At 46.5% G+C, this 21,055-nt stretch overlaps 1 protein-coding gene across 1 annotated transcript; it reads right to left on the bottom strand.

The window, feature by feature from the left end:
* Window positions 1–318: 318 nt before the first annotated feature.
* nptx1l (neuronal pentraxin 1 like) lies at window positions 319–5,337 on the bottom strand. Its single transcript, XM_047017177.1, has 5 exons — window positions 4,255–5,337; window positions 3,587–3,794; window positions 2,423–2,664; window positions 2,041–2,220; window positions 319–1,528 (listed from the first exon to the last, which is right to left on the bottom strand). Exons 1-5 carry the CDS (start codon window positions 4,678–4,680, stop codon window positions 1,307–1,309), a joined length of 1,278 nt encoding a protein of 425 aa, XP_046873133.1. The 5' UTR covers window positions 4,681–5,337; the 3' UTR covers window positions 319–1,306.
* Between the last annotated feature and the right edge of the window lie 15,718 nt (window positions 5,338–21,055).

The raw sequence follows: 21,055 nt of genomic DNA, 5'->3' as shown, positions 1-21,055 counted from the left end.
ACGGCACACACACTCACACCCACAACCGAGCGTGTGTGTGTGTGCGTGTTATTTTCTGCAGTCAGCTGAAAGGCGACACGACAAACATACACACCACAGATTCTCATTTCTTTTCCCAAACCCTTCTGACCTTCATTTTGACTTTTTTCTTTGTCACTGATCGTACACTACTGTATTTTCTTTACAATTTCACAAGATGTAATCATGTTTGGGCAGCCTTCATTCCCCCCTCTGAATCTGTGTCTTTCATTCTATCTCATTCTATCTATTCACTCTTTCTCTCTGCACAACTGCATGCAATCAATGTCAAAAATGCACTAAGGATAGTATCACAATTTTATTAGAAAAATTAGATATTTTCATCTCTCAGTTTTGCCATGCTTGGAGCATATAACAATACAGTAAAAAACCCAGACCCGAGAGGATAGTAAAGCAGATTTCGACGATGCTGTTGCAGCATTTTGTCATTCATGCCGTTACTATACAAACACTGTAACATTCCTAACACAGAGTACAAACACCTGCCCAAACACGTCATGTCCGATAACAAACCGCAATTAATTAACATTTATCTGAATAACAAGAAATCCCCCTTCAAAATAAACCAAACAAGACTGAATTTTCAACTTAAAACGTATGTGCTGAATACTTGTACCAGCCCAAGGCACCCAGGCTTTAGCATGTTGGCAAGTAACGACATTCTTACAGAAACACTTGAAGCAAACGACAATTACAAAAGAATGACTTTTACAGTCCGACTTTGCAGTGTCCTTCAAAACGTACCCTCCTCCCCAGGCTTTCTTCGTCAGTCACAGTGCAAGTTCCGGAGGGGCGGGAGAGAGGGGAGGTTTGGGACGGAGCTGATTTATCGAGAGGTCAAACATCATCACTTCACGGCGTCAAATACTGACAAGAATTAGACGGACAGCGTAATCTCCCACTTTCAGAGGGTGAGAATTGTGTGTAATTCCGCAGCGGGTTGTGAAATGTCCAAAATAAGGCTTGGATTGCCCCACTGCCGGTCCTGGACAAAATATGCGAATCAAAAAGCTCAAGTGCGCTTGCAACAAAACTCCCAAGAAAAAAGAGAAACAGATACCAACACTTTCCAACAGGGGTTTCCAAAGACGAATGTTTTTTTTCAAGACCAAGGAAATGTTTTGTTTTGCACATAAATATCTAATTATGAATAGAAATCCCAGGTTTAAGCTTATCATTAAATAAATATCTAATTGTCTTTAACAAAGACAAAAACGACAGAAGCTCAGAAATACACGCAGGCCTTTTTGTCACAACGAAATGCAGTTCAGTTGAGCGAACGACATGGCTCGAATGTCCATTTAGTAGCTCCACCGAATATCTCTATGTTGGTCTCCGACCAAGAGAAGACGTTGCCAGCTTGCGCTTTGCTGTTGCAGGTTGCCAGGTTATAGATCTCACCGATAGAAAGCTTCCTATCCCACATGTTCAAATTTGCCAGCTCACCAACAAATGCTTGGGTGGCGTCGAACCCACCTCCCAGCGTGTCCTGTGAAACAAAGACACACGTTCAAGGTTAATTTGTTGGCACGAGATTTGGGGTGGAGTGGGGTGGGGAGGGGTGTTGGTTATTTTGGATTTCGAGATGCAGTGAGGATTTGGGAATCTTCACGGACCATCAATGTCAAATGACGCTGCTCCATTTGAGAGCCCTTGATGTCCTATACTATCACGCACGTTTAGGTTTTTATACTAAATATTTCTCATTTGTTATATCGGTAAAGGACAATCCAATGAGCGCCAATGGATTTATTCACCTAATGTGGTGTTCCATTGTAATGGGTAGCTCGGGGGCCTTATTAGGTGGGCCGACCTTAATTGGCCATCCCATCAATGTCCTTACAATCCCATTACATGAATATTCCTTTCTCTGATCACTGTACTAGTGGCGCTTTCTAATATTTTAATATTTCCTTGACTGATAATAAAAACGTGTTTCTGCCTCGTGCTGTGATTTGGAATGATAAGATTGATAGTAGCCCTTCAGCAATCCGTTCTCACCTGCTCCTGGCCGAGGATCAGCACGCCCTGCGGTTTGATGGGGTGATAAGGAGCCAAGTTCTCCCCGCTGCCCCTCAACACTCCGTCCTGGAAAGCCTCCCACACCCCGTCGCGTGTGGTCCAGGTAATGCAGATATGATGCCATTTCCCGTCGTTGATGATGAAAGGTAACTTAGCCACCTGCAAGAATGTCAAGATGTTCATTTAAAAATCTCAAACAAGGATGCCTAATGTTTCATGACCTTAAACGTTGCAGTTTCCTCTTTACCTAAATGTTTTCTGACAGGCTACACAGGTCATTTGTCAATAGGCTAAGACACCAAAAGCGACCCGTAGGCTGAGTTGCGCATGTGTAATCCATACATCTATGCAAGCTCATTACCTTGTCATTGATCAGTATCTCCATCGGGTTGTTTCCCCACTCTATCAGCACCAGTTCGTTGGCCTGTCCCGGGACAGCGTAAGAGAAAGGGGTGCCCACCCCAGGAGACGCGTTGGACTTGATCCACAGACACACGGTGAAGGCGTACATCTCAGGCAGGCTCCGCTTGGCTTTGGCATACATGTAGTTGGTCCTCAACGGGAAGGTCAGTTGAAACTTGTCCAGTGGTCTGTTGTCTTTTCCTGGTGGACAAAACACGGCGCTATTGTTTAGAGTCTATTTGGATGGTTTCCCCTGATATTTTATTGATAGGATGAACCCCAGCCATGGTATTAGTCAAAGAGCTTCAGGTGTAATGGCCGATGTGAAAAGTCAAACTCAAAATTGATGTCGGTTTGTTTTGTATGCAAAAAAATGATAGGCACACAGTGATGAAAATTGATGTATTTCCCTCTTCTCTGCGGTAAGTGATCACGTGAACAGAAGAAACCCGAGGGAATATGTCTCGCTTTCTCTTTCGCACGCTTTGTCACGCGCGTTCGCTCGCACACACACACACACATCCAAACACACACTTCCCTTACACACTCTCTCTACAGTATACAACGTTTCTTCTCTGGAATGGTCAGAAACGGACTGTTCTAAACCTTGATCGACGTTCCAAAATGCACTTGTCTGCGCGCAGTGCTGGACATGGGCGCATTTAAACAGCAACCTTTAAAGTTACAGCGTTGCTATGCTACTGCTGTAAAACCAAAGACTTGTAACAGGGTAAAGCGTCCGTTTTCGGTTGCTCTCCCTCAGGTGACTTATCAGAGAATGCCGTCGCTGTAATAATACAATGACTGAGATTATGCAAAGTATTGCAGCTCCCACCCCCACTCCGTCTCCGCGCGCACCGCTGCGGCACTGTTTTGCCAACAGTGTTGGCTTGTAACCTAAACGCTCTGAGTTTGTTTTATCTAGAACGATTGAACAATTTTGATCACTTTAAGTCTTCATAATACACGACCCTCATATTAGATATTCAGGAATAGGCTACCCATTCCGATAATATATTCAGCAAATTAACGGTTACTGCCATGCATTGCAAATATGAACGAAATCCTGCAGATTTGATTTCCTACTGTGCTCATATTTTTCAGGTTTTCTTAATTCACTCACCTTTCTCTAGATCCGTTATCCGGTGGTGCATTGTGGTCAGCGTGGTCTCCACTCGGTTACGCTGGTCAGTGTCGTTCTTCTGACCCGGTTTGGTCTCCTCCAGCGTGTTGACCCGGGACAGGACCTGCTTCTCCATGTCATCTATCTTGTTCTGGAGCAGGTCCTTCAGACTGTTGGCTTGCACCGAGCCGTTGTTTCGGCTGTATTGCTGTTTACGGGACAAGAGGGACAGACAGATACAAAGGGTGAGGGAAGGACAGAGGAAGCGAGTTGGGCTATTCAAAGAGGAAGATCTATATGGGTGCACCTACAAAGCAGGGTTCCTTGAGGGTAAACCGCGCTTATCTCATCGCTAGGCTTACTGGAATTTGTTGTTGGATCAAAGTGACTAAATTGGTCAAAGATGCGGGGGCTTCTGACCCCATCGTGAGTCGCGCGCGCTGTTGGATCTAGTCCCTCTTTTAGTAGCTAAGGCATGTGTAGGTCATTAAGAGGCTATGGCATTATAGACAGAGTGGAAACAACCTTATAGCTAGCTTAACAGATGCCTATTTGTGCTTACAGTAAACACTACAACTTCAATGTTTGGCAAATGTGAACTACACTTGGATAAAAGGCTTGACCTGCGCTATTGAATGTGCTAACACTGCCAGTCCAGATATGCCTACCTCGAGATTCTCCAGCCTTTGTTTTAAGGTCTGTAAAGTCTGTCCGAGTTGGGCCAGCGTGTCCGTGGGGCCCCGCGAAACATCCCCCATCGTGTTCTTGGCCCCAGGCCGCCTGCCCGCTGCTCCAGCCTCGGGCAAGCTCTGGCTCTCGCACCGGCTCAACTTTGACGTTAGTTCCCTGATTGTCTCCTTTTGGTTCATAATTGTCTCCTTTTGTTGAAGCACCGTCTCCCTCAGTTGCATCACCGTCGTCTTCAAGTCCTCCGCCGGACCGCTGTTCTGCATCGTAGCCGCGCACAAGTCCATATCCTTGGGCACTGACGTACAAATAAACTGAGTCTGTCCGAAATCTTGCGCAGACCCCTGTACAATTAGACACACAAGTACAAAAAGTTTCCAGGAAAATCCGTCCATGTTTCCATGCATGTTTCTGTGAGTTTCTCTGAGATCTTGCTACTGCGGGTGTGTTTACGAGCGATTTCAGCACCACGGAGCTGTCTACTGAAGCTGTGAGATTTCAGAGCTGCTAGTTCTACTTTATATAGCGAGCTGGAGGAGAAGCGCAGGTTAGCTGCATCACAGTGGGGAGGGAGTCGTCCTCACTGCTTAATCACGTCCCACCCTCTTATTTAAGGTCGTCCAACTTGACCGAGCCTTAACACTTTTTACATCGCAATTCACGTGTGCTACTGACAGAAATGCAGGACAGACTACTTCAAACATGGTTTCCTTGATAGGATAACAGCATGATTCGAAGAGTAGTGAATCTATTTTGTTGCATCGCTATTTAAAATGAGCTGGTCTCAAATTTTTCAATGAACCACAACCCTTATTCTATCGTTATAATACAGTAATAGGCCATTTGTAATTATGTCTTTATTTTTGGTTGAATATTTGTCTCGGTGGTCTATTATGTTCCACCTTAAGATAAGCCACGCCCAATGCTCCAGCGTAGCGGGGATCCTGGCAGCGTGCCTGTCCCACGGAGTAACAACGTTCCCTCTCTCTCCTCAAGGAGTGCTATCGCATCAGAGCCACATGGATGGCTTGCCAGTCTTTTTCTCACGCCTGTCTTCGAAAACATACCATGTCATGGACGGAAGAACTGCCGTTAGGTCTATTTCCCATAGGCTATGAGGACAAGGAGCTTTTTACTTAGGCTGTTTTAAATCAACGTGTCTCTTATTTGATATTGACATATTTTCATACAGAAACTGTAGATAAGGCTAATTCAATTCATTAAATGTATGGATGGAATTATTTAAATGTTTTAAATCCATAGGTTAAATGCATTTTAAGCTTCCATCCATGGTTCTGTACATCATGATGGCTGCGTGCACAAACTAAATTAGAGGCTTTCCTTCAGGCATATGGTCTGATCACATTCCAGTGCTGTGTAAGTGCTGTCTAGAAATTGTGGTGCTAGAATTTCCTATCCAGTAAGTGCTGAGTCAAATGATGGGAAAAGGACTGGTTGACTGTTCGTTCTTCACAACCGGCACCATCGGAGGGGCGCTAAAGGGATGTGTAATGCCTTCAAATAATTAATTTAACAGGCTGTTGCATAACTACCCCCGGGGCAACCATATTAAAATTGATAAGATATGCAAGCACGGAAATGCGAGGGGGAAAGTTTCTCCAGAATGATAGACTGTCGGTGAAAATATTTGATCTTCGGTCCGTGAAATGATGAGGTTTATTTTGTAAATCAACTAGGAAAAGTGGATTTTGGAATGGCATGCAGTCTGGAGCTACAGTTGGTAGTTAGTTAAAATTACATTATTTCTCTTAATTTGGACATTGAAAATGCAGAGTAGTTTTCTCAGCCGTGCGTACAGCTGCAACGTCACTGGCACTTCAACTCTTCACATGTAGTGTGTATTTTGAAAGTAATGGACATTTCAGTTATGGAATTGAATAATACATTAGTTTATTTCATGTTATTGATTTGTAAGATTATGTGAACTATCACTACCTCAAAGCTCAAATAAAAGAGCGAATTGACCCATCAGTCCAGTTTAATTTGCTTAATTATCGATCGTGCGCGCTCTAATCAGCAAGGTGCCAAGCTATGCGAGAGAAATAGTGAAGGTAACAAATGGTTAATGGCAAAGTCTAATTGCCGGTCCGAGAAAGCCATGTCGCAAATACACCTTATCTCAGCATTAACGCATAAAACACAGGACCTTTACCATTACGCGCGTAGGCACTATGTGCACAGGTCATCACGTTAAGGTTCATTATCTATCCTCTTACCCTAATCGGTAATAAAATAGCTGTTTACCATATGTCCAGCAATGATTTCACTGCACTCTAACCCGTAGGGACGCCTCGCAACCCTGCTGGAGAGCTCCACTCTGCCCAGCAGCTTGCCTCAGATTTCGATTCATATTCATCCTTCCATCCTCCGCATATAAAAAAGCGCAACGCCATATGCTCAGCCACGCTTTCCCTCTCCTAGTGGCTACATCACCATGTGCCTTGCCACTTCATTTGTGATTTGCCTCAGGGAAAAAAAACAAAAAAACACGGAGTATCAAATAAGCTGTAATTCGTGAGGACTGATTTCGTAGGCCTACTTGTAATCAGATTTGTTGCAGTAATGTTCTTCAGCCGTTACGTTCTTTTTGGAGGACTTGACCGAAAAGCTGGTGAATGGCACTGTTTGGCCTGAGATCAGAGAAATGACAGTTGTTGTGGTGATCCGATAAAGTGAATATAAATAAACTTCTTTCCTCTCCTGTCTTTCCCTCTCTTTGGGGTTATAGACAGGCTACTTTTTTCTCCAGACAGGATGCCACTAAGGGCCTCTGTCTGCATCCCATCCCCAAAACATCTTAGTTAAGCTGCTTTCAGACAGGCAAGCAACTGTCTCCAGGAAAGTCTCCTTGTTAATGTTATGCCATAATGCCAACATTGCGTCATTGGGAGCTACCCCCAATGTCAGGTTAAAGTACAAAGAAGAGCTCAGGCACACAGACACAGACACAGACACACACACACACACACACACACAGAAAGGGTATCTGTGTAGGAGAACAGACTCTGGTCTGTAATGATCAGTCTGCCTGGTCTTACTGAATAATGCAAGGCCTTCTAATAGGACCCACTCTAATGGCAGAGATAGATAAGGACCATTTCACGGTCTGGCACGGCAATGCTCGTTTACTTGCTCAGCATCCGCAACAGCAGGAGAAGGCGTGGAGGGTGGAGGAGACGTAGGAAAGGAGGGATGAAGATGAAGGAGGAGGAAGAGATGGGAAGGGGAACTATGACAAATGTACAAGAAAAGCAAAAAGAGTCATGGAGTGGCGTGGTTGAATCATGTGACGTGAACAATGACACACATCCGTCCCCGTCCCCGTCCCCCCCGTCGTTCCTTCATCATTTTCTCTTAACACCTTCCCCTGACTTCAAACCTGTTATCTTCCATGAGATATTTTGCGGTCCCATTCTACAACCGAGCCCGTGTCAGAAGTTCTCCCTGTCTGGAACTCGGAGGCGCTGCAGAGTAGGGGTTGAGTATGTTGGTGGCGGCATCCTGTCTTGGTCCTCGTGTGGCTATTCTCCTGCCCCTCCTGCCTGGGTCCTCATGTGGCTGTTCTCCTGCCCCTCCTGCCTGGGTCCTCGTGTGGCTGTTCTCCTGCTCCATCCTGCCTGGGTCCTCATGTGGCTGTTCTCCTGCCCCTCCTGCCTGGGTCCTCGTGTGGCTGTTCTCCTGCCCCCTCCTGCCTGGGTCCTCATGTGGCTGTTCTCCTGCCCCTCCTGCCCCTCCTGCCTGGGTCCTCATGTGGCTGTTCTCCTGCCCCCTCCTGTCTGGGTCCTCATGTGGCTGTTCTCCTGCCCCTCCTGCCTGGGTCCTCGTGTGGCTGTTCTCCTGCCCCCTCCTGCCTGGGTCCTCATGTGGCTGTTCTCCTGCCCCTCCTGCCTGGGTCCTCGTGTGGCTGTTCTCCTGCCCCTCCTGCCTGGGTCCTCGTGTGGCTGTTCTCCTGCCCCTCCTGCCTGGGTCCTCGTGTGGCTGTTGTCCTGCCCCCTCCTGCCTGGGTCCTCATGTGGCTGTTCTCCTGCCCCTCCTGCCTGGGTCCTCGTGTGGCTGTTCTCCTGCCCCTCCTGCCTGGGTCCTCATGTGGCTGTTCTCCTGCCCCTCCTGCCTGGGTCCTCGTGTGGCTGTTCTCCTGCCCCTCCTGCCTGGGTCCTCGTGTGGCTGTTCTCCTGCCCCTCCTGCCTGGGTCCTCATGTGGCTGTTCTCCTGCCCCTCCTGCCTGGGTCCTCATGTGGCTGTTCTCCTGCCCCTCCTGCCTGGGTCCTCGTGTGGCTGTTCTCCTGCCCCTCCTGCCTCGTTAGCTCTCCTCCCACCATGACTTGGGAGCTCCCCGTGGGGGTTTATCGCTGGGGACCTGCCTGCCTGGGAGCCGTGCTGCCTGTCTGACTGAGGGGTGCTCCCTTGGGGAGTGTGGCTTTGAGAGAGTGACAGAGATGGAGGAGGGATATGTGACACACACACACTCACACATACTGACTTTCTTTATCTCACACTATCTTTCTCACATGCACACACACACACATAGACATACTGACTTTCTTTATCTCACACAATCTTTCTCTCTCACACACACACACACACACACGCACACACACATACTTACTTTCTTGATTTCACACTATCTTTCTCACATGCACACACACACACATAGACATACTGACTTTCTTTATCTCACACTATCTTTCTCACACACGCACACACACACACTCACGCACAAACACACACACACAGACATACTGACTTTCTTTATCTCACACATATTTCTCACACATTTACACACAGACAGACACAGACAGATAGACAGACAGACACATGCAGTGGGACAGGATGAAGCAGACATTGGGAGCAGGTCTGTCTGGGTAGTGTGCCTGATCCATTATTTTCCCATAGACTCCCATGTACGATGGAGGCATGGAGAGAATGACTCAGCCGGTGATGTTCACTCCCATTGTGTAACTCTTTTCTTCCTTTGAAAAAAGTCACAAAACCAACACGTTTGCTTTGCCTCATCTTTCCCAGGTACACGCGGCACTGTGACTTATTCCCCATCTGTTAAAATCTAAAGTGACAACAACGAATGCGAGGCTGGGCGTGTTCCACTGGCGCTGAGATAACCTGGTAATACGTAATTCTCCAAGGCCCCGTACATTAGAAGGTGTCACGACAACTGCGCTTCTCATCAACTCACTAGCGTTGGCCTTGTTGGGCCACATCCAACAAGGTTCCACGGACTCCACAACACCCAGCATCAACAGCAAGATTCGGGTCAAAAACGTATGTCGACCGGAATTTGCGCTGCAACTGGCGAAAACATTTACGGAGGGAAGCAGATTTGACTGTAAGGTGCAGCTTTAACTTACGTTGCAAGCCAACTTTCGGTAGTCATTTCATGAGACATTCATGCTGGAAAGCGCACCCCCGAGTTAACAGTTGGTGGTTATAATGACTAAACTGTGCCAACAAGCGTGTGAATTGGTGTAATTGGTCGTGTTTGTCTCTTTCCGTGCTGGTGAGGATGTGTGGTGGGGAGAGAGAACAGGGAGAGAGATGGGCCTGTGTGCGCTGTTGTGCCTGGAGGCCTTTTCTGTTTCTAAGTCATGGGAGACAGGAAGAGGTCAAGAACTACGGTCAAGAAAGAGAGAGGCCTTGACAACGCCATGCTTCTCAATGGATCCGTTTATTTAATGGATCACCAATTAGCCTGTTGTGTTCTTCTACAGATCTAAGATTTTGGGCCTCAAGTCGATTTTTGTGTCAGTATAGTGGGCATATGACAAAACTTTTGATGTTTCATTTTTCTCATCTACAAATACATTTTTATTTTTGGAGATGCATCAGATTCCACCCACATCAAACACATTGCATGAGCAGTATTGGTGGTCAGTCAACTTAATGAGTTGTGAAAAACAGGCCTACACGTTGTTACTGTCATGATTTCATTTTAATGCCTGGGGGGGCTTTAACAAGATTTTTTTAAAGTCTAGCTTAATACAAGCCATCTATTTTAACAGTATAAGGTTTTATTTGTATATTTAGTCATCTTTTTTTTTTGTACTTCATTTTTTACAGGGCACTGTTCTGGCAGTCAAGGCGGGACTCGTTTATTTAGAGCGAGAGTGGAGAGCGAAGGCTGTGATCCCACTCCGCTATGGGGAGCAGGTGTGTTTTAGGGCTCAATAATGTGGGGAACATACTTCCCCGTAAACCAGGAGGGACAGGGAGTTGGTGATTAAACGAGACAACAAGCACTCGGGAGTTTCTCTCTCAGATTCATAAAACCAACACAACTTCCTCTCTCATGAAACCCCACTTTCCCTCTCAACAGTCTCACTCTGGGGGTTCTTTTGTTTCGAAAGAATGTACGACGTCAAAAAGAATGTCAGAGGACAGCTCATTCCAGGTGCTTCACAATCAACCATACTGTTGCTCTCCACAGCTGATTATCACGGAGTGACATCGACAGCTCACACACTCCCTCCTCTATTTCAATTCGAATCTCATTAACAACGACACAGCCAATTAAAAGCAGCCTGCTGTCTCCTAGGCAGTGACCCAGCTCCCATCATGCCCCTCTGCAGACAGTCGGGGCCCAAAGCAGTCGTTGAGGTCACCCGTTTTTAGCCGCTGACGAGGTTTTGCAGGGACTAGATTCACTCCAAGGAGTCTTGCGGGGACCCCGGCAGACTTCCCTGTGCCTATATAACCACTGATGAGAAATTACCCATGCAGAGATAATTAAAGTGGGACCCACAAAGTCAAATCTCTCAGTTCTGCTCCTTCACATCACCTTTGGCGCAGCCTGGTTTGCATATACAGTACCGTAGTTCAAGGATACTTCGTGGTGCTGTTTTAACAAGGATTAGATATTCATTGGTTATACACTTGTAGGGGAGACATCTTAGGTTAGCATAATATAGTCTCACGGTGCACCTCCTTGGCAAACACACAGAGGGATATTTGTTTTGTGTGTTATCACAGTGAGTTAATTATGTATCGTTGACTTGGCAAAGACAAAGTACAGTAGGTTTATAGCATCTTATTGTTCAAGAAGATCATCATGCAGACATTAGTTTGTCGGGTCCTTGACCATCTCCTGGTTGAAATCATTCTAATATAAGATGCAGTTGATTTTGCATTACTATACTTTAACTTTGATACAGCAATATCCTTAATGACCAAACTACACCACACATAGACCCTTTCGTAATAAGTCTGTACATTCGTACGTTGCAATTGCAGAGAGACCTGATTTATCAGAATATCATGTTCATAAAGTCTGGTGCCATGACTACACCCTATGCCGATACTCATGCTTTCAAACTGACAGGCCCTATGCTTCACAATTTGTCTTCGGTGTAATGTGATTGATACAGATTCCGGTTCAACATCAGGCAACAAGTTGCCTCTCTTGATGTGCCCCTGCGTTCTATCCAAACACATGCCAGTATTACAAACTATAAAAGACCAGCCTGTCAAATCTATTTGAATATCAAGAGTATCTCTTTTGTATGTGTTTGAACGAGGGGCCTCTGTTGTGTAGCTTTGATGTGATGTAAGAAAAAAAAGACTGCTTGACATTTTCCCTGCTCTTTGTCAAGGAGCTCCGGCGTTGGCTATGCAAGGGCCTGACAGTTTACCCATGATGCTTTGCAGCGCTCGACTTTCATTACGCTTGATTGTTATCATATTAAGAGCTCACTTCATCTGTCTCTTCACTCAGGTGATTCACATCTTGAGAAGCATGTTACTTAATTAGATTTCTTTCTCTCAATTTGAATGATTTGAACCAATTCATTTGACATTTTTGATTACTCGAGGGTGCTGTTTTGTCCTCAAGTTCTCAATTCAGCCATGCAACAGTTTACAGTTTATATCTCTTCACCTTGATGATGTCACTTCCACATTTTTGATGGTAGAATTATGTTCCATGTGGCCGTGAACTCAATCTCGAATTGGAACTGGGAACAAGGACCTCTCTTCACTGCCCACACTTTCGGGTGCTGTTGAGCAGCAGCAGCTGCTGAGTGATGAATGGAGCCTCGTGTTTCGCAGGGTGGATAGTAAGCATGATCTGAGAATGAGTGAGAACACGACGCTCCTTTTCTGTTCCTCCGTGTCTGATGAGATGACAGCGTGAGGCCACCCCTCAGGCCCTCCCTCGTGTGCCAATCACAAGAGGCCACACATCTGGAGAGACGTGACCTCTATAGTCCATCTTCAAGGTCAAGGTGTCGTCTTCTTTCTCCGGCTTAATCCGCCTCTCCTTCCTCGTTGTCCTCCCATCCCTTTCCAGCCCCCCCCCCGCCCCATATCGACTGTGTTAAATAACCCAGTGGGGCTGAGAGGAAGGTAATCTCAGTACACTTCACACCCATTCATCTGACTGCGCCAACTGAACATGACGCTTCTCGCTCTATTGATTGGAGCTCCTCTCATATTAAGACATCGATCAGCGGTAAAGTGGGGAGCACGTCAGGGGTGTTTGGATCAACCAAACGGCTGCACGGTTCATGAACGAATAGACGCCTGTCTAAGTGGCCATCGATTGGCTGGCCTTCCCAGCCCACTTCTGATTACAGGGGAATCATATGCACGGGAAGGCCGTCTGTGTATATCTCTCAGATAATTATTTGGACAGCTCTGTCTAAGGTTACAGAAGAGGTTGCTGCTGTCAGATTTGCTTATATAGTGTAGCTGCTTGGGTGAGTCTAGATGCTACACCGGCAGGGTAGTTTGAAATAGCAGATCTGCTGGCCTCATGAAACTAATGTGATTGAGTTTAAGTCATGTTGAAATGTTAAAGGAGGCTAAAGGAGTATTCCTTTTGTAGCTGATTTAACCCTCATAAAAAATAGTATATTTTCTGACTGAAAATACAAGAAAAACTGCCAATATCTCTAAAAAGTCCCTACAGTAATGATTGTCGATGTAAATTTGAAGAAGCACACTTGAAGGATTTGATTTATGGAGATATCAACCTTGAACGTGAGTTATGACGGCCGAAGCTGGCACATAACTGTCTGAGAAAATGGCTGAACTTTGAGAAAATACTGCTAATAATAATGCTGAAGAAAGCAACGCATTAATCATTGCCCCACTGTTGTTATTGATGGTCCAATGTTAGCTTGGCAAAAAAATAGCAACATGCATAATTAAAACTGGCCAGAGAAACTGGTGTCTCATCTTCAGATACACATAACAACAAAAGTCCTTTGATTCCTCTGAACTTCCACAAAGAATTTCCAAGATTCAAATTGCGTTTCGTATGGGTCATATAGCTTTTCCACAAAAAGCTTTTAAAGCATCGATTCGTATAAGTTTGATTCAATTCGAGGGTGGGCCAGTCTGACTAATGTGATCTCTTATCACCAGACGTGTCTCATACTGTCTTCATTTGAATACAGATTACCATATGGGAGAGACTGCAAGCTCTATTATGGCTTGGCTGTCTCCTGTTTCTTGTCTCAGAGGAGTCACAGTTGACTCACCATTAAGAGATCACATGACTGAAAAAAGCTACTGTGATGAAGCCCAACACAAATCGCTTTCTCTGTCTTTCTCTTACACACACCCTCTCTCAATCTGTTTCTTTCAATCATCACTTCCTGTCATGTCGCTCACACTTCCTCTTCTCTCTGTCTGTCCCTCCTTACCATGTTGTCAGTTTGTCCTTTGCGTGGCTCCCTTCTTCTTCATCTCTCTTGCCGGCACCGTTGTAATCAGTCCTCACTCAGAGACAGAGGGAGATTTCAGCTTTTCTTCTTCCTGTCTGATTTGTCTCTGGGAAAAGGTCCAGGTTCCAGATTGAGCCCCAGTTGATCATGTCACCATGCACCCAATCTGAAAAAATAACGAAGAAGGGAGAGAAGGAGAGCTGGGAAAGGTACAATCTATCCCTCCCTCCCTCTCCTGCCAGCCATCACAGGGTCCCAACCTCCATCACACCTCAAAGCTGGGATTGGTTTCCCCAACAAAGTGGACACTGGGACCAGGGAGGAGAGAACAGCTTCAGCTTGAAGCGTTTATGAGTTTCTCACACATCTGCTGATTGCTGTATGGAGGGTGCTGCTGGGTGGTCACCAGTACCTGTGAAAGGACATTCGGATGATTACTGCACTGGCGAATGCATGGAGAGGGGCTTTTTCATGGCCCGGTCTGTCTGGCATAGAACTTTCATGTTTTCTGATGAGCTGAGCACCTGGTGGGGAGGCTGTGTGTACTTGAAACGGTGTTGTTCTGTGTCCCTCCATGAGAGGGGAGAGACAGACCCGGCTTTGCCACATCATAGACGGCAGTGACAGAGACGTGAGAAAGGCCATCGTTTTCCTCATGCAGGAGCCAGACTCGAGCACAGGCACACAAACGCTTTGAACAATAATCACAGTAAATTCCCTGTATATAATGTGCTACACAGATATAGTTTAAAATTTGTCGGTTATTTTAACAATGACGACCGTGTTACTGTGTGTTTAGTTTTTTGTGTTTGCACAAAGAAACAGAAAGTGTGTTTGAGAGATTTGAGCAGTGCGACAGATGGAGGATGTCTTCGGTCAAAAGCACTCTTCAAACTCCTGCTGTTTGAGGAATGATCTCAAAGACAGACAGCAGAGGAGAACTGGGACCAATCAAGAGGCAGGTGTTCTCTCTGAAAATTCCCTTGTTTGGCAGGCACAAGTGGCTAGGGGAGTCAGGTGGCTGAGCGGTGAGGGAGTCGGGCTATTAATCTAAAGGTCCCCAGTTCGATTCCCGGCCACACCATGACGTTGTGTCCTTGGACAAGGCACTTCACCCTACTTGCCTCGGGCTCTGGATAAGAGCGTCTGCTAAAATGACTAAATGTAAGTGGTGAAAACAGGAAGGTGTAATTTAGCAAACACAAAGGGTAACCTTGAGTGAAAGAAAGACAGAAAAAGGAAGAGGAAAAACTGGAATGTAAGAAGTGAAAACAGTGATGTGACCACGGAAAACGGAGTTGCAATAAAAATGCCTGTCTTTCATTTTCCATTTCACAAGATCCTTGTGTCAAATCATTTTTCATGTCTGAATTTTCACTTTGCTTAACTGAATAATGTATCAGTTATTTTGTGAAACTAGATTAGTGTGGCTCAGTTTGTGGCATTATAAAGATATATGTAGGCCTGATAATGCTAACAAACCTACTATTATATTTAGTTTAACATTCATTGCTTATATTTCTATGCTGGGTGTGTGCCCTGTGCACTTTATGACACATATGCATCATTATGGTATTGGTATGGTATTATGTAAACTGCTCCCAAAGGCAGTCTCCATAGACTATTTCAGATCAATGCCTGATTCATCGATATTTTTTGTTTTGAACTGTCAAAGGCAGTCAGTGACAATGCTGATATTTTTTTTGTGATTTCTTAACACCTCCCTCTATGCCACGGTGCATTATGGGATCATCCCAAGATGGCTGCGCCCTTTCAAAAGTGCTAAAGAAGTATCTCTCGGGAGAAATTGTTGACATTTTCCGTTTATTTCACGGCAACACTTGTTCTAAAGTAGCTACGGCGACACACTGTTGTGTGGCGAGACTCCACGACAAGAGACAGCGTCAGCTCGAGCCTGACAGCGCGTGGTGTGGCTGTGGCAGAGTGTCCGTGTGAAGATGGGCCTCGTCTCGAGCCCCTTCCCATAGCGAAGAGCCGCCGTGGTGGGGAAAGAAACCGCAGATTCCCCTGCAAACACATACCGCTCGAACTTGGATTTGACGGCTTTGACATCATCTACAAATTGTGGACGCTACCTTACCATTTCTTGACCAGAGTTGTCTGCGCTACAGCATCTGTCATAGTCAGAAGCCGGAGAGGTTTCCAAGCCCGAATCGAGCAGAATTCTACCGCACCAAGGTCTGCATTTGTATGCTCCCCCATGTGAAAAGCGCCATTTCTGCAAATCTCTACTACTTGACATATACCGGTGGCTATTCATGTTTAAATGTTTTGCATGCAATAGACGACTCAAAACACGTGTAGTCTGTGTAGTGGGCACATGTGGCAGGATTAGCTCCTTGTCATCTGGTCAACGTCAAAATGTTGCATGTCACACAAGCTAGCTAGTGTGGAATGCTAGCAGTGTGTTAGCCTGTCAAACTTGATACAGCTAGCAGGTTAGCTTTATCACCAAAGCATGATCTTGCTAAACACACCCATCGCTTTGCACGAGTATAGTGCTGTGCTGAATTATATTATTGTTGTCTTACAATCTTAGTCAGTTAGGTAGCATGTTAGCAAGCCTGGCTGGTTCGATAACTTGAATCGGTCTTCATGATTGAGCTAGCTAACGTCACGAGCTGTCATGCTGGTCCATTTAACCGCCTTAATGTATTTTTTTTATATACTACTATCACTAGTTTGCAAACGTAAGCATTCTTTTATTGTTCTACACTTACTATACGGGTTCACCTGTGATGCTTTTCAAGTCTGATAATCCACATATTGAATGATCCAGCATGGGTCTAGTGAGTACATCTCACATTTCACTATGCACAGAGAAAACAACGGCAGTTGTATTGTAGCTTGAAAGCTAGTAGTAAGACGCTACTCTGGTCTATACACACATGCCTTTTTGAAGCCGGCTTTGGCCAACAGCAAGGATCTTTTGTTGTTGCTAAATAGCCTAACGTCTCTGAATGTGTACAAAATACTGTCAAGCCTACCTGCAGCTACCCACTAGTGACTAATCCTTCTTTCTCCACTGTAACCGATGTGGTCGTGTCCCCTGCTTGATCTCAACCACTTCCCCTCCTCCTTCTCTCTCCTGAAGGGCCCTGATGAAAATGGACTCAGAGCTGCTGCACTCGCCGGTCGTGGGCCTGGCGGAGGAAGAGGAGGTGGATATGACCGACTGGAACCTTCCGCTGGCCTTTATGAAGAAACGCCACTCTGAGAAGATCGAGGGCTCCAAGGCCCTGGCACAAAGCTGGAGGATGAAGGATAGGGTAAGAATGTTCACAGAGAGAGAATCAGAATGTTCATAGAGAGAGAATCAGAATGTTCACAGGGAGAGAATCAGAATACAAGAACGTTGAGAACTCTGAGGTTCTTTGTCTTTGCATTTACATTTACATTTATTCATTTAGCAGACGCTTTTATCCAAAGCGACTTCCAAGAGAGAGCTTCACAAAGTGCATAGGTCACTGATAATAACAACAAGATAGCCCCACAGCATTGCGGGTAGTCAAAAACAAGAAGTACATATTGTGAACAACCAAAAAATAGTGCTAAAGGGAAGAAACCATAAGAGCATGTAGTTAAACAAGTTAAAAATTACACAACATTAATCTCTAAGTGCAGGTGTACCTGTAGGAAAGCAATAAAAATAGGATTAACTAGAAAAAGAATACAACAGTTTAAATCAGCTACCACTAACCAACAAGAGCAACAGTCTAAGCAAGAGTCATTGTGAACCTTGAGGAAACTAGCGTTGGGTTCAGCAAACCATTCCTAAGTACCATTGTACTCCCGGAACAAGTGTGTCTTGAGCCTTCTCTTGAAGGTGGAGAGACAGTCCGTGTCTCTGATGGAGGTGGGGAGTTGATTCCACCACTGGGGTGCCAGGCAGGGGAAGAGCTTGTGCTGGGACCGGGCGGTCTTGAGAGGTGGGACCACCAGGCGGTTGTCTGAAGAAGACTGTAGGTGGCGGGCGGGGGTGTAAGGCTGCAGGAGAGACTTGATGTAGTCAGGCGCAGTCCCGTTCACTGCTCGGAAGGTCAGTACCAGGGTCTTGAATCTGATGCGGGCCGTTATGGGTAGCCAGTGGAGGGAGATGAGGAGCGGGGTAACTTGGGAGCGTCTGGGTAGATTGTAGACCAGACGGGCCGCTGCGTTCTGAATCCTCTGAAGAGGGCGGGTTGCGCATGATGGGAGACCGGCGAGCAGCGAGTTGCAGTAGTCCAACTTGGAGAGGACAAGTGCTTGGACAAGCAGCTGGGTGGAGTGCTCAGACAGGTATCTCCTGATCTTCCGGATGTTGTAGAGGGTGAATCTACACGACCGGGAGACCGCAGCAATGTGGGCCGTGAGGGAGAGCTCGTCATCCATGGTAACCCCAAGGTTCCTGGCAGAGGATGAGGGGGTCACCGTCGCAGATCCCAGGGTGATTGAGAAGTCATGGGAGATGGAGGGTTTGGCCGGGATGATGAGAAGTTCCGTTTTGGCAAGGTTCAGCTGGAGGTGGTGCTCAGTCATCCAGGCGGAGATGTCTGCGAGGCAGGCCTCAATCCTAGCTGAGATCCCCGGATCGGTCGGAGGGAATGACAGGTACAGCTGCGTGTCGTCAGCGTAGCAGTGGTAGGAGAAGCCATGGGAGGTGATGATTGGTCCAAGTGAGGTGGTGTACAGAGAGAAGAGGAGGGGACCAAGGACGGAGCCCTGTGGGACACCAGTGGAGAGCTGGCGTGGGCCTGACAGTTTGCCTCCCCAGGAGACCTGGTAGGATCTTCCCGACAGGTAGGATGAGATCCACTGGAGTGCAGTGCCAGTGATGCCCATCTCAGAAAGTCTGGAGAGCAGGATCTGGTGGTTAACCGTATCAAACGCCGCAGAAAGGTCCAGCAGAATGATGACGGATGACCTGGAAGCCGCTCTGGCAGACTGGAGGGCAGTGGTGACTGAAAGGAGGGCAGTCTCTGTGGAGTGGCCGGTCTTGAAGCCCGATTGGTTGGGGTCGAGCAGGTTGTTCTGAGAAAGGAAGTTAGACAGTTGGTTAGATACAGCACGTTCAATTGTTTTAGAAAAGAAGGGCAACAATGATACCGGTCTGTAGTTCTGGAGGATGGCAGGGTTAAGGGAGGGTTTTTTGAGTAAAGGGGTAACTCTGGCCTGTTTGAAGGCAGAGGGGAAGGTGCCAGAGGTAAGAGAGGAGTTTAGAACATGGAGCAGAAAAGTTATGATAGAGGGGGAGATGGTTTGAAAGAGAGGGGAGGGGACAGGATCAAGGGGACAGGAGGTGGGGCGATGAGAGAGAATGAGGTCAGAGAGCTCTGCCTCGGACAGGGGAGAGAAGGAGTTTAGACATTTAGTTTGGTCAGTAATGGAGGGTGAGGGGGTAGGAAGGGTGGGTTTAGGGAACCGACTGCTAATGTCGGCGACTTTTTTCTCAAAGAAAGAGGAGAAGTCGTCTGCTGTCAGGGTGGAGGGAGGGGGTGGGGGAGGTGGGTTAAGAAGGGTGGAGAAGGTAGAGAAAAGTTTGTGGGGGTTTGAAGCGGAGTTAATTTTGTTAAGGAAGTAGAGGGTTTTGGCACCAGTTATGTGAGAAGAGAAGGATTTGAGGAGGGAGTGATACTTATCAAGGTCCAGATCGTCTTTGGACTTGCGCCATCTCCTCTCAGCTGCTCGAAGGGTGGACCGTTCTTCACGAATAACATCCGTAAGCCACGGGCAGGGGGGAGAAGATCGTGCAGGCCTGGTAGACAGGGGACAGAGAGAGTCAAGTGATGCAGTTAAAGTGGTTAGCAAGGTGTCGGTGGCAGTGTTAGTGGGGTGGGACGAGAACTCGTCAATGGGAGGGAGGGAGGATGTTACAATAGAGGAGAAGTGGGAGGGGGATAGCGAGCGGAGGTTGCGCCGGAAAGTTACGAGGGGAGGGGAGGTAGGAGGGATTGGAGGGAGAGAGACAGTGAATTGGATAAAGTAGTGATCAGAGATGTGCAGTGGGGTTACAGAGGTTAAGTCAGTGATACAGTTACGTGTCAGGACGAGGTCTAGCTGTTTGCCTGCCTTGTGGGTCGCCGGTGTGCTCAGCAGCGTCAGGTCGAAGGAGGTCAGGAGAGACAAGAAGTCGACAGCCTGCATTCCTTGAAGGTGGATGTTGAAGTCCCCAAGGATTATCAGGGGGGTTCCATCATCCGGAAGGACGCTGAGGAGCATGTCCAGCTCCTCCACAAAGTCGGCTAGCGGTCCTGGTGGGCTTTGTTGCTCTCTCTCTCTCTCTCTCTCTCTCTGACCTTTTTCAAGTTGTCTGTTATGTGTGTATACAGTTCAGGCAATGTGCGCCGCAGTTACTTCTGCCTCTTGGTCTTCAGCTCAGTGCATGTGGTGTTGTGAGTTGTGGATACATTGTTCATTTTCGCATGGTATGGTAAATGATAGTGCTGGTCTAGTATTGATACAAATAACCATGTAATTCCATTGTTGAGGCAATTAGAATAAGAGAAGGATCAGACAGAGGGGTAAGAACAGACGTAGCTTTAAATGCTTTATACAATTTTGGGCCTCTTGGGTAATGAAGGTGCAGGCCATTCATTATGCTCACATCAAAGCAAAGTTTCCTAGCTGCAGTTGACGCTGAATTGTTTACAACCTGACAAGGGAAATATACTGTAGGAAGTTTTACTTATGAACTCTTATAAACAGGTTGATGTAGGATCACACCACTGTTTCCCTCTCGGTGTCTGGACAGGACATCTGTCGTGTCCAAATGGGTCGTGTCTGTGTGTTCTGAACCCTGGAACAGTTGGCCTCGTGTCTGTCATATTTTTTTATCACAGATAATTCATTTTACCCAGCTAAAGGCTAACACTAGGCTTTGACAGCGTCCAAATTCAAGGCTTTCCTCCCGTGGATGGTGACTGTGAGCTTTTCTGCTCATCTGTTAAACCCAATAGAACTTTTATTACAAAGGTAGCTAGCGTTTGATCCCTGCAGCGGCCAGCTAGCTACGGAGAGCTATAGCCGCAATAATGCCAAATGTCACACTGACATGCATTACACTGGCGGTCTTAGTTTCCCCACC

The sequence above is a fragment of the Hypomesus transpacificus genome, unplaced genomic scaffold, assembly GCF_021917145.1.
Source record: "Hypomesus transpacificus isolate Combined female unplaced genomic scaffold, fHypTra1 scaffold_490, whole genome shotgun sequence".
Taxonomy (NCBI): Eukaryota; Metazoa; Chordata; class Actinopteri; order Osmeriformes; family Osmeridae; genus Hypomesus; species Hypomesus transpacificus.
Note: the sequence above shows the minus strand (reverse complement) of the source record. Positions and strands in the feature narration are given on the sequence as shown.

Coding starts and splice junctions, on each gene's coding strand:
- nptx1l (XM_047017177.1), bottom strand. CDS start 4,680: ATGCATGGAAACATGGACGGATTTTCCTGGAAACTTTTTGTACTTGTG. Junction 2,221..2,422: donor AGATACTGATCAATGACAAG/GTAATGAGCTTG, acceptor ACATTCTTGCAG/GTGGCTAAGTTACCTTTCAT. Junction 1,529..2,040: donor TGATCCTCGGCCAGGAGCAG/GTGAGAACGGAT, acceptor TTTGTTTCACAG/GACACGCTGGGAGGTGGGTT.